This window comes from Thamnophis elegans, chromosome Z, assembly GCF_009769535.1.
Source record: "Thamnophis elegans isolate rThaEle1 chromosome Z, rThaEle1.pri, whole genome shotgun sequence".
NCBI lineage: Eukaryota > Metazoa > Chordata > Lepidosauria > Squamata > Colubridae > Thamnophis > Thamnophis elegans.
In genome coordinates, this window is record NC_045558.1 from 61,786,606 (window position 1) to 61,799,499 (window position 12,894).

The 12,894-nt window shown below is 43.7% G+C and overlaps 1 protein-coding gene across 1 annotated transcript in view; it reads left to right on the top strand.

The window, feature by feature from the left end:
- Positions 1 to 12,894, top strand: part of PDCD6IP (programmed cell death 6 interacting protein) — a 79,385-nt gene that overhangs the window by 20,260 nt on the left and 46,231 nt on the right. The window contains exons 5-6 of the mRNA XM_032234698.1: positions 2,243 to 2,396; positions 12,232 to 12,332. Coding sequence (XP_032090589.1) covers positions 2,243 to 2,396; positions 12,232 to 12,332 — 255 coding nt within the window. The remainder of the gene's footprint in view (positions 1 to 2,242; positions 2,397 to 12,231; positions 12,333 to 12,894) is intronic.

The following is a 12,894-nucleotide window of genomic DNA, read 5'->3' on the forward strand; positions in this document are numbered from 1 at the left end:
GTTCCCCCCCTGCTCTTGATGAGCTAGAGGCACCACACATGCATGGTCACCTCACGGTAAGAGAAGAGTGTGTTGGAGCCCAAATACTGAGCCTTGCCAGCCTCGGAAACCAGGCTGCCCAAATCCCCAGGTTTTTTTGCAACTCGAGCAAACCACACAGCTGTCTGTCCCCAAGTAGCATGGAGGCTTTGGCAGTATAGGCAGAAAAAGGCAGGGAAAAACCCCTCCCAATTTTCCTGCCAATCACTGAAAAGGCTCCCCACTCCCCCAAGTCTCCAGCCTATGCCAGGATTACAACACTGAAGGCTGCCTTTTCTTAAGCTCAGCACAGATTAAGAAAAGGAGGACAGGCAGGAAAAAATCCCCTCCCCATTTTCCTGCTGATCACCAAAAAGGTTCCATCCTGAGCTTTCAGCGTTGCAATCCTGCAATACCGCCACCTTCCTGGCACTGCTCTGGGGCTTGCACAGCGCCGGGGGCGGGGAGGCCATCAAAGAGGCCTGTGCAACTCATGCCTGCGTCCACCTTGCCTTTGCCAGGGCAGCAAGCGTTAGAAGGGTGCTGCCTTTAGCTGGGTAGTCCTAAGCATTGTCCCGAAGCCTCCCTGCTGCTTGGTTTGGGGTGGATGGTTAGGCGCCTTGCTCGAGTTGCAAACAACCCAGGGATTTGGGTGTCCTTTACATGGCCTGCAAGATCCCTGGTTTCTGAAGTTGGCGAGGCTCATCGTTTTGGCTCCGGCACACACTTCTCTTCCTGGGCGGCTGCTGCATGTGCGTGGAGCCTCCAGTTCACCAAGTCTTCTTGCTGATCTCAGCTGGTGGCAGCTGTGGCCAGATCCTGGCTGCCAATGCTGTGGGCAAGAATAGACCATGTCGCTTCTGCTGCATGGCCGCACAGATGTAGCCTGCCTCACGTGGGAGAGGAGGCACTACGAGGGAGCCCATCGTATTAGCCAGGTGGGGGTTGCCTACGGAGGTGCCAGGCCTCGGGGCGCCACCCTGAGCAGATGCCGAGCTGAAGGCTGGGGAGGGTCAGTTCCCTTACCTGGTTGTCTGCCCTCCACCGTTTCTCAACATTGTGTTTGTGTGTGTGAGAGAGAGGGGGGGGGGGGAGAAATGGCGGTGAGTTGCCTGCAATTCTTGTTACTCTCCTCTGTTGTTTCTCTCTCTCTCTCTCCCTCCCTCCCTCCCTCTCTCTCTCTCTCTCTCTCTCTCTCTCTCTCTCTCTCTCTCTCAGACACACACATGAACACATGCACGGACAATTTCTTGAAAGGGACAGGGTGCACTTTGCAGGCTGCTTCCACCCCCACCCCTGCAGCTGAAGGCTCAGCAGGAAAATAGGTAGGGGGATTTTCCTGCCTGTCCCCCTTTTCTGTGCTGAGTTTAAGAAAAGGAGGATAGGCAGAAAAATCCCCCTCCCCATTTTCCTGCCAATCGCCGAAAAGGTTCCCCCCTCCCCCGCCAAGCCTTCAGCGTATCCCAGGATTGCAACGCTGAAGGCTCAGCAGGAAAATGCTGTTTAGAAAAGACATTCAGGCTCAGGCTCTTTTTTTGGAGCCTGAATGTCTTCTGCAAAATAGCTGAGCTTGTGTGTCTTCACTAAACAGCTGATTTGTTTTGCGAAGCTGTTTAGCAAAGACATGCAGGCTCAGCTCAGCTGTTTGTGGAGGAGGTTCAGGCTCTGAAAGCGGTGCAGATCAGCTGTTTAGTGAGGCCATGCAGGTGCTAAGTGGGAAAAAAAATGGGGAAAATATAAGACCTCCCCAAAAGTAGGCTTGGCACCCAACTGACTTACACTGAAACAGGATTTAGGCTAGAAGGGTTAATAGGGAATGCTAAATAGGTAATAGGAATAATAAAAAGAATTACAATACTGAATTCTAATATGTGCTATATGAATAATTATATCCTAATGATAATTATTTGTGACAAATCCTTAATAGCCATTTTAAAGAATCATCAACAATATGTTCTCTAAATTCCAAATGTACCATTAATTTGAAAAGGTTGAGACATACTTCCTCTTCTCAACTGACTTAAATTGTATTGACATCAATGAAATTCTAACAGCCTTGGATGCAGAAATACAGTAAAACTTATAGTAGTCTTTCTCATCCAATTCACATCCAATTAAATTAAATGCAATATGAACAGTACCTTAAATAGAATGTTTATCTTTCTAGTGTTTTTCACTATAGTATTTAGCACACTTCTATAATAAAATGTATTATTTTTCCAAGTTTGCTAGTGGTGCTTTCCAGCATATTAAAGATACCGTCCTCTCTTCATTAAATCGAGAACCTACAGTTGATATTTCTCCAGATACAGTTGGCACACTAAGTCTTATCATGCTGGCTCAAGGTCAAGAAGTTTTTTTCCTGAAAGCTACCAGAGGTATGTGATATAAAGTGGAAATATATAGATTTTATAATCTTATTTTTGCCAGAAATTAAAATCATTGGAAATATTAGTATATTTATTCAAATTGGACATATTTTCAATTTCAAGTTTTAAGTGGGTGCTTTCAATTATATTGAATGCTGGAAAATTTAATGTAATTTTAAAGGTAAAGTTAAAGGTTCCCCTCGCGCATATGTGCTAATCATTGCTGACTCTAGGGGTGATGCTAATCTCCATTTCAAAGCCGAAGAGCCAGAGCTGTCCGAAGACGTCTCTGTGGTCATGTGGCCTGCATGACTAAATGCTGAAGTTGCACAGACGCTGTTGCCTTCCCACCAAGGTGGTCCCTATTTTTCTAGTTGCATTTTTTACGTGTTTTTGAGCCACTAGGTTGGCTCACTCCGTTACAGGGCATTATGGATTCGAACCACTGGACTGCCAACCTTTCTGATTGAGAAACTCAGCGTCTTAGCAATGTAATTTATACATTGTTATTCCTATAATGTAATTTAAATGTAGAAGTCAAAATATCATACGATGATTCGAGGAATTTTAATTTATTCATTTATTTAATGAACTTAAAGATTACCTGTCTATTGCTACTTTAGCTGATGTATAACAATAAGAATTAAATTTAAAATAAATAAATAAATTGTGTGTGTGTGTGTGTGTGTGTGTGTATGTATGTATGTATGTATGTATGTATCTATGTTGTGGCTCGGTAGGAGCCTTTGGAGCTGCTATCAGACTGACACAGAAATCTACTGTGAGTGGTTCAGGATGGTCATAGGAGAAGATAACAATGTAGCTGGGGCTCATTAAGGATCTCCTCCTGTGGATAAAAGACTGATGCTGCCACGCCTTAGTTGCAGAAGTCAACATCATTCATTCGTTTGTTCCGTTCCGTTCCTGGTCTAGTTCGTGTTCATGATTCAAAGAAGCACTTGGATAAGTGATTTGCTTTATGCAAACCTGGTTTGCATTTGCTGTTTAACTTTTTGCCAGAGAATTTATTTATGTTTATTTTGGGCTCGCAGCCAGCAAAAGCTGGGACTGATCAAGATATTTCCTTTGAAGTTCTGTCTGGCTGTCGTTTCTGAACGAGCAAAGTGGGGTGTCAGAACAGTTATACACACACACACACACAAACACACACATATCCATATCCATGATAGCAAACCACAATCATACTACAGTTAATAGTTAAGGCTGGACACAACAGCTACAGGTGAAACTCGAAAAATTAAATATCATGCAAAAGTTCATTTATTTCAGTAATGCAACTTAAAAGGTGAAACTAATATATGAAATAGACTCATTACATGCAAAGCAAGATAGTTCAAGCCGTGATTTGTCACTATTGTGATGATTATGGTTTACAGATCATGAAAACCCAAAATCCACAATCTCAGAAAATTAGACTATTACATGCAATCAATAAAACGGATTGTACATAGAATAATATCGGACCTCTGAAAAGTATAAGCATGCATATGTACTCAATACTTGGTTTGGGCCCCTTTTGCAGCAATTACTGCCTCAATGTGGCGTGGCAAGCTATCAGCCTGTGGCACTGCTGAGGTGTTATGGAAGACCAGGATGCTTCAATAGAGGTCTTCAGCTCTTCTGCATTGTTCGGTTTCATGTCTTTCATCTTTCTCTTGGCAATGCCCCATAGATTCTCTATGGGGTTCAGGTCAGGCAAGTTTGCTGGTCAATCAAGCACAGTAATCCCACAGTCATTGAACCAGGTTTTGGTGCTTTTGGCAGTGTGGGCAGGTGCCAAGTCCTTCTGGAAAATGAAGTCAGCATCCCCATAAAACTTGTCTGCAGAAGGAAGCATGAAGTGCTCCAAAATCTCCTGGTAGACGGCTGCATTGACCCTGGACTTAATGAAGCACAGTGGACCAACATCAGCAGATGACATGGCTCCCAATCAACACAGACTGTGGAAACTTCACACTGGACTTCAAGCATCTTGCAGTGTGTGCCTTTCCATTCTTCCTCCATACTCTGGGTCCTTGGTTTCCAAATGAGATGCAAAAGTTGCTCTCCTCAGAAAAGAGGACTTTGGACCACTGAGCAACAGACCAGATCTGTTTTTCTTTAGCCCAGGTAAGACGCTTCTGACGTTTGTTGTTCAGGAGCAGCTTGACAAGAGGAATATGACATTTGAAGCCCATGTCCAGGATCCATCTGTATGTGGTAGCTCTTGATGCACTGACTCCAGTCTCAGTCCACTCCTTGTGAAAGTCCCCAACACTTTTGAATGGCCTTTTCCTGATAATCCTCTCCAGGCTGCGGTCATCCCTGCTGCTTGTACACCTTTTTCTTCCACACTTTTGCCTTCCACATAACTTTCTATTAATGTGCTTTGATACAGCACTTTGGGAACATCCAACTTCTTTTGCAATTACCTTTTGAGGCTTTCCCTCCTTATGGAGGGTGTCAGTGATGGTTTTCTGCACAACTGTCAGGTCAGCAGTCTTTCCCAAGATTGTGATTTCTATTGAACCAGGCTAAGAGACCATTTAAAGGCTCAGGAACCCTTTGCAGGTGTTATGGCTTAGTTAGCTGATTAGAGTGGGACACTTTGAGCCTAGAATATTGCACCTTTTCACAATATTCTAATTTTCCGAGATTGTGGATTTGGGGTTTTCATGAGATGTAAGCCATAATCATCACAATTATGACAAATTATGGCTTAAACTATCTTTGCATGTAATGAGTCTTATCATATATTAGTTTCACCTTTTAAGTTGCATTACTGAAATAAATGAACTTCAAATTTTTTGAGTTTCACCTGCACTCTATAACCGTAACAAATTCAATTACCATCTTTGACCAATGTATAGGATTTATTTTTATCTACATAAAATTGTTTTCTTTGATAAAAATATTTTATTTCCATAGAATATTTTCATAGGGATAGATTGTACCTATCCACATAAAAATACCTGCCAACAACATTTCTCATATTGGCAATCAAAGTTTTCAAGTGTAATTTATCCTATTCATATAACTATATGAATAGCTTATCTAATTTGTAAGTAACTGGTGTCATACAATAGACAATAAATATATAAAAAGAAACATTTAAAAATAGAAGAATCAACATTAAAATGGAAATAATTTAAATGATTTTTAAAGATTAAAGATTTAAAGATACAGATAATACTGATACGTATCAGTATTGTATATGATTAACTTAGCGTACTATGCATTTCTGGATGGCCATCAAGTGATACATTCTTGCTGATGGATAGTGCAGTTCAGAATTCATACCAATACTGTATGCATTATTTGAATGCATTAATTTAAAGTGTATGGTTCATAACAGTGCAAAAATTAAAAGTTTGCAAATCTTGAAATAACTTTTAAGATTTTTAACTTTTAACTATTAAGATTTCTTCATAGAAGAGAAATCTCTATTCTTTGAGCTTCATTCAATAATTTATTCTTTGAGGGAAGCTTTTAAGAAATAATTTAGCTTTATGCATTTTCTAGAAGTTGTCAGGGTTCCAAAAAAATGCCCTAATTGATTCATGAGCCTCAAGTCAGATTTCAAAAGAGAACCAGTCATTTATTAGGAGCATTTTGACAATGCCTCTTTTGTGCAGTCAGATCTTAGCCTTATTTGAAATACAGCTGAACTTTACCTCTCTTCCTTCCTTCCCCACAGTCTGTGTCATAAATCACATTCCCTAATGTGGTGCTCCCCTCCCAAGTCTGCTGCGGTAATCTTGAGATCCGACTTCAGCTGAAAGTATGCGTGGACTGTGTTCTCCCCCCTCTCCTCACTATGACAACTTTAGGAGTTGACATTTGGTTCCCCTCACTTTCCAAAAGCAACCTGTGCGAAGCAAAAACAATTAGAGTACAAGTATAGGATTTAAGGCTACGTCCTCCTCCCAGACTTGTTTGGATGTTCTGCATGGAATTTTGCTATAAGGCAATCAGCCTGGATATTTCTACTCTTTACCCAAGATGCCTCTGACAAGGGGTAGCCCTTCTACTTGATTAATCATGGGAGTTGTCTCCTGTGCGACCTTGAATCAAGGATTCGTTGCACCTCATAATGGGTTTGGCCCCCTATGACCACAGGGCCTAGGGTAGTGGTCTCCAGAGTGGATCCGACCATGGGTTTTAAGAGGCTGCTATGGAATACCGGGTGTATGTTCCCTAGCAGTTGGGGCAGTTTCAATTTCACTGTGACTGGATTGATGATCTTTACTATGGGGAATGGTCCCATGAACTTTGGTCCCAGTTTCTTGCTAGGGAATATAAACCTCAAATATTTTGTGGAGAAGTAAACCTTCTCTCCCACCCAGAATGTCCATTGTAGCTCGATGTTTATCTGCCTGTTTCTTATAGCTTTGAATTAGAGTGCATAGGGATTTCAGGATGTAGAGTTTCATCCCCTTCAATGCGAGGTCATCTCTATTTGTCAAGATGTGTTGGTTGTTTCAGAACCAGGGGTCTGCTAACAGTTCAGTTTGAGTGTCATGGTTAGGTTGTTTGCTGGTTAGTCTTGCCGGTCACAGCGTTGTCATCTGGTGGTCACTTGGGCAGCTATTTGGGTAGAGGGAATGATGGCGTCCACCACCTGCTCCCGTTTGCATTTGTACTGAGGCATGCGGGAGAGGGCGTCAGCTAGAAAGTTCCTTCCCCCTGGAATGTGATTTAGTACGAGGTTGAAACGGTTGAAGTATTGAATCCATTGGACTTGCTTGGGTTTCCGCGGGGTCCTGAGAGCCTCCATATTTTTGTGGTTAGGGCAGACTTCGAATGGTTTCTTCCAACAGGTGTCTCCGGTTAGCAGTGCTCATCTCATCGCGAAAGCCTCCTTTTCCCATAAGGCCCATTGCCTCTCTGTGTCTGTGAGCTTGTAGGCGGTGTAGGTGCAGGGTTGTAAGTTTCCTTGGTTGTTTCTTTGGAGTAGCAGTTCTCCACTGCGTCTGCTTGGATTGTGAAGGGTTGCTCAGGTTCCTTTGCAAACATTTCTTTTAGTATTTTGAATGTTTTTGGCAGGTTAGGTCCCACTGTAGAGATTGTCCCAGGCAAGGTTTTGTTCTTGGGCTCCCTGTCTTTAGGAGGTCTGTCATGGGTTTGGCAATCTTTGTGAAGGAGGGGATGAATTGCCTATAAAAATTCACAAACCCTAGGAAGCCGTCTGCGGGTGCGAGGGGGTTGCCAGCTAGGACAGTTTGTACTTTTGAGTGGGTCCACCTCTATTCCCTCATTTGACACTTAGTAACCCAGATAGTCTAGCCATGCACAGTGCAATTCACATTTTGATAGCTTGACGTACAGTTTGGCTGCCAGAAGTTTTTCCAGTATCAAGGGTATGTGGTTGTTCATGGTCTCCATGTAGATGAGTATGTCGTTCAGGTAGACGAGGACCCCCTTGTAGAAGCGCTTGTGCAGCATGTTGTTTATTAACTGCATGAACACTGCTGGGGCTCCCTGCCGTCAAAAAGGCATCACTTTGAATTGTAAGCTCCCTAAGAGGCAGTTGAACGCTGTTTTCCACTCATCTTCTTCCCTGTAGTATGCTTCTCTGAGGTCTAGTTTGGTGAAGACTTTTTCCTTGGCCAGATGAGATAGCATGTCCTTCATTAGGGGGAGGGGATATAGGTTGTGTATGCACATGACATTGATTCCTCCTGTGAGGGGAGAAAATATCAGTTGGAAAGTTGCAGGTAATAGGCCTAAGAGTGAGCTTGCAGGTCTTACTGAACCAAAGATTTAAACTAATATAATTGAAAAATGTACCAGACTAATATTTCCAAATGTGCTGACTTTTGTCTGCATTTTCTGCACAGTTTATACTTTGTATGGATATATTTAGAACAAGAAGTATGAGATGGTCGGAAATGAGGAACTGAAAGTAACAAGTATATGAGAACTTCAAATGTACACAGGTGTTTGCAGAGAGTGACAGTCAATAAAACAGAATAAGGAAGTAAGTTGTGAAATGCGTGCAGAAAAGTATAAAAGGATTGTCTTTGGGAAGAGTTCAGGGCCACTGGCCGTAGCTAATCCTTGCTGGATTTAGCTGTGACAGTGGACCTTATTGCAATAAGTTGCTAGTCTAATTAATGCTATGTTTGCTATTCATGTTCAAAATTGTTCATGAAACAATAAACCTCTGATCTTAAAGTAAGATTTATTGCTGGTTGCTTGGGGTTTCCCTTTGTTTTTTATATAAGACAATTTTTATAACACTCTAAAGTCCACACACAGTCTCATAGTTCTGCCTTTTTTTTTCTTTGAAGAGGACTGGCGCTGTGGCTTGGCTGGCTTGATGAACCGGTTTTAGGTTTTTGTCTATGTATTTGCGCATTTCTTGCATTTCCAGGGCATCATGGTGTACAATTTCAGTTTGGGTAGTTTTGCCCTAGGGATTATTTCGATTGGGGGGGGGGGCAGAATGTTGCACTCGGTCTCGCTGAATATTTCTGCAAGGTCTTGATATTCCCCTGGGATCTGTTCAGTCTCTGGGGTTTCCTCAGATGTGGCTGCCAGTTGTTCTTGCATTTCCCAGGGTATCTGGGATGGTGGGCTCTTTTGGGGGGTTCCTTGCTTGGGTGGTGTTTCTGTTTGCTGGCGTGAAAGGGGTTGGGGGTCCCTTTTCTATCCTAAGTCTGTGGGTACCCCCTTGCCACCATATGGTCGGTCCCCATTTGTTTAGCCAGGAGAGTCCCAGTATGACTGCATCTATCATTTTAGGGGCTATTATGAATTGAATTACTTCCCAGTGATCTGCTAGCTCTAGTCTCACTGGTTCGGTCAGGTGGGTGGCATAGGCTCTTCCCATTAGGGACCTGTCGACCTGCTTGAACCAGATTGGGTGGGCCAGTCTTTTTGCTCTGATCTCCAGTTTCAGGACTGTGGTCAGGTTGATCAAGCATCTAGTGCATCCTGAGTCCATTAGGGCTTGAAAATCCCTCTGGCGCCCTGTGAGGCATATTGGAAAAATGAAAAGGTAAACTGGTCCTCTCACTATTGGGTCATTTTCGCCCTCGTCATCACTGTCATAAGATTCTGGTGACTGGTCGTTGTTGCCTGGGGTCTCCCCCCCCTTTGTCTGGATGGGGAGGCACCTCTACAGCCTGAAGGGCCTTCCAGGATGTGTGGGTGGTCCGTTTGTGGCCTCGTTCCAGTCGTGCCCTGGGTGGTGGCTCTGGCCTTAGCATCGGGGTTGGGGTCATGTGCACAAATACCATGTGGTCTACCCCCCTGCATCTGTAGCATTTCAATGGACTTCGAGGGGGGCTGGGTTTGGGGCCTGCTGTGTTGCAGTGGGTCCCCATCAGTCGGGTGGTTTCAGGTCGGGTTTACCTCTCTCTTTTGTGTCTGGTGGTTTTTTCATGTCATTAGCTCACAATCCTCTGTCCACTTTTATTGCTACTCGGAACCACTCAGAGAGTCGATTTGGGATATTTCGGTAGGCAGTTACCTGGGCAATCTGCTTGTCTAGGTTTGTTCTGAAAAAATGCACTAACAGACGCTCTGGTAAAGAGGCCTTCCAATGACTCCTAAATTCGCGGCTCTTTAATGGGGCGGCCCCTCTGCTTTAGGTTGCTGAGCTCATCTTCCGCATATAGATCCTCCTCTACCTCCTCAAATCTGGCCTCTAGCAGTTGTAGGAAATCATCTACACCTTGCAGTTTGGGGACTCTCCTCTTGTTGAGGGCTGCTAGCCATTCCCTTGCTTCTCCCTCTAGTCTCTCTGTGATAGTGGACCCACAGCTGACCTTTGAATATCATTTGTCAGCTGTGACCAGGGGGGCATTTGCCCAGGTTCGCCTGGTGCACCAGTTGCGTCCCTACCTGAACCGGGAGGCCCTCACAACAGTCACTCGTGCCCTTGTGACCTCTAGGCTGGAATACTGCAATGTGCTCTACATGGGGCTGCCCTTGAAGAGCATTCGGCGACTTCAGCTAGTCCAGAATGCGGCCGCGCGAGCGATCGTGGGTGCACCTCGCTTCACCCACGTAACACCTATCCTCCGCGAGCTGCACTGGCTGCCTGTTGATCTCCGGGTGCGCTTCAAGGTGCTACTTATCACCTACAAAGCCCTTCATGGTATTGGACCTGGGTACTTGAGAGACCGCCTACTGCCGATTACCTCCACTAGACCGATACGATCGCATAGATTAGGCCTCCTCCGAATTCCATCATCCAGCCAGTGTAGACTGGCAACTACCCGGAGGAGAGCCTTCTCGGTGGCTGCTCCAACCCTCTGGAACGAACTCCCCGTGGAGATTCGGACCCTCACCACCCTCCAATCCTTCCGCACCGCTTTAAAGATCTGGCTGTCCCGGCTGGCCTGGGGTTAAGATTCTAACCCCACTCAAATTGTGTGACTGTTGTGTTTTCTTTTTAATATGTTGTATTGTCTTCATGTTGGAACATTGTTTGTCCTTCCCCCCTCCCCTTTTTTGAACTGTGAGCCGCCCTGAGTCCCCCCAGGGAAAAGGGCGGCATACAAATAAAGGGAAAATGGAAAAAAAATGAAATGAATTAGTATTCACTATGGTTCTGGGGGATGAGTACAGTTATCATTCTGTGTGGATCTCAGCTGAGTCAAGGAGTAGGGCTATCTGGTCTGAGTCCTCATCAAACATTCCCCTGAACCATGGTGGTTCGATCAGCACTGCCTCTCCCTCCTCCTATTGGCCTCTGTATGCTTATGCTTGATATGTCTGGCCATATTCCTCAGCTCTAGTTTGGAGGGAGGGAGGAGATTGTCTGCCCTGGGCAGCCTGCCTACTACATGGGAGAGGCACTGGTTTCATCCCCCTTCTCATGGGTGGAGAAGGGGGGCTGCATTCCCATCTGCTTCTCATCACCTCAAAAGGATCCACTGCTCCTCCTCTCTCTTTTGGCCTGCATAATGGCCTATCTTCACGAATGGTGGCCCAGTCAAATTCCTCCCTCCGTTGCTCTATGGAACTCCCCAGGGGCTCCATCAGGCTTTTGAGAGCTTGTTTTGGTTTCAGTCCAGCATCCACTCCACTCTTCCCAACTCACTCAGGGCCCTTCTCTTTTTCTGGGTATTGGGGTGGGGAAGCTCAGCTTTAGCTGCTTTAGGGGCTGAATACTCATCTCCTCTTGCTTTGCCCATCTTGGCTTTGATGTCTGAAGTCAGGCTGCACTCTGGCTGCAGTCAGGCTCTCTTCAGATAGCTGGCCCTCTGCCATGGTTGCCTGAATTTCCCTCCAGGCACCCCTTATATCGGGGAAGCAATTGAAGAGTCCAGGACTCAGGAGACCTGGTAATCTTGATAGATTTTTAAAAGCGGACCTGACTGTCTGTCAGGTTTCCTAAAAATGCCCTAATTGATTCATGAGCCTCGAGTCAGATTTCAAGAGAAAACCAGTCATTTATTAGGAGCATTTTGGCAATGCCATTTTTGTGCAGTCAGATCTTAGCCTTATTTGAAATACAGCTGAACTTTACCTCTGTTCCTTCCCTCCCTTCAGTCTGTGTCATAAATCACATTCCTCAATGATGTGCACCCCTTCCAAGTCTGCTGCAGTAATCTGAGATCCGACTCTAAGCGAAAGTATGTGTGGAATGCTCCCCCCTCTCTCCTCACTATGGCAACTTTAGGAGTTGACAGAAGTCTTGTTTTCAAGCAAAAACTAAGTAATATTTTTAAAAATAATATTGTATACAGTTCTATATTGTCGCTGTTTGATTTACAAAAATAATGGAGAACTTTAACTTCTGGTAACAGTATGTGTAGCTCACTGATTTTGTTCATATAAAAATACTGGATCAATTTTTCAAAACTGACATATGTTCTTTTTTATGTAGATAAAATGAAAGATGCAATCATAGCTAAACTTACAAATCAAGCTGCTGATTACTATGGCGATGCATTCAAACAGTGCCAGTACAAGGATACCTTACCCAAGGTTGGTAATTTAATGCTGAAGGCAGCAGAAAAGGAGTACAAATATGATACATGTTGAGATAATTACTGATTTGAAGCTATCAGTGACATTTTCAAATATTTTATGATCCTTGCTTGATATTTGGCTTGTGGAATGAGATGAAAAGATGCAGTTAATTTCGAATTACAGTTTGTGAAACCAGTATATGATTCCCAATACCTCTTAGGAAGCATGTAAATCCATTCCCAGTTTACCACTTTTAATCTACAAGTATATCGTATAAGAAATATAAGTATTGTAATTAAATATAACATGGGATGCTTGTGACTGTTTTTCTAGGTACATTGTTTATTTCTTCTTTTAGTAAATGTAGTTTCAACTTAACACACTTCTTAATTAGTTCAATCTTCTCTGTTCTTAATGTGACCAAGGAAATTAATATTGGTTTGGTCCAAATTAATATTGAGGATGTTACCGCTTTATTTTGTTGCTTTTAGAAACACAACAGAAAACAGAATGCCAAATGAGCTCCTTTAGAATATATTTATATTCACATTCTGAGTTATTTGATTGCTTGAATCAG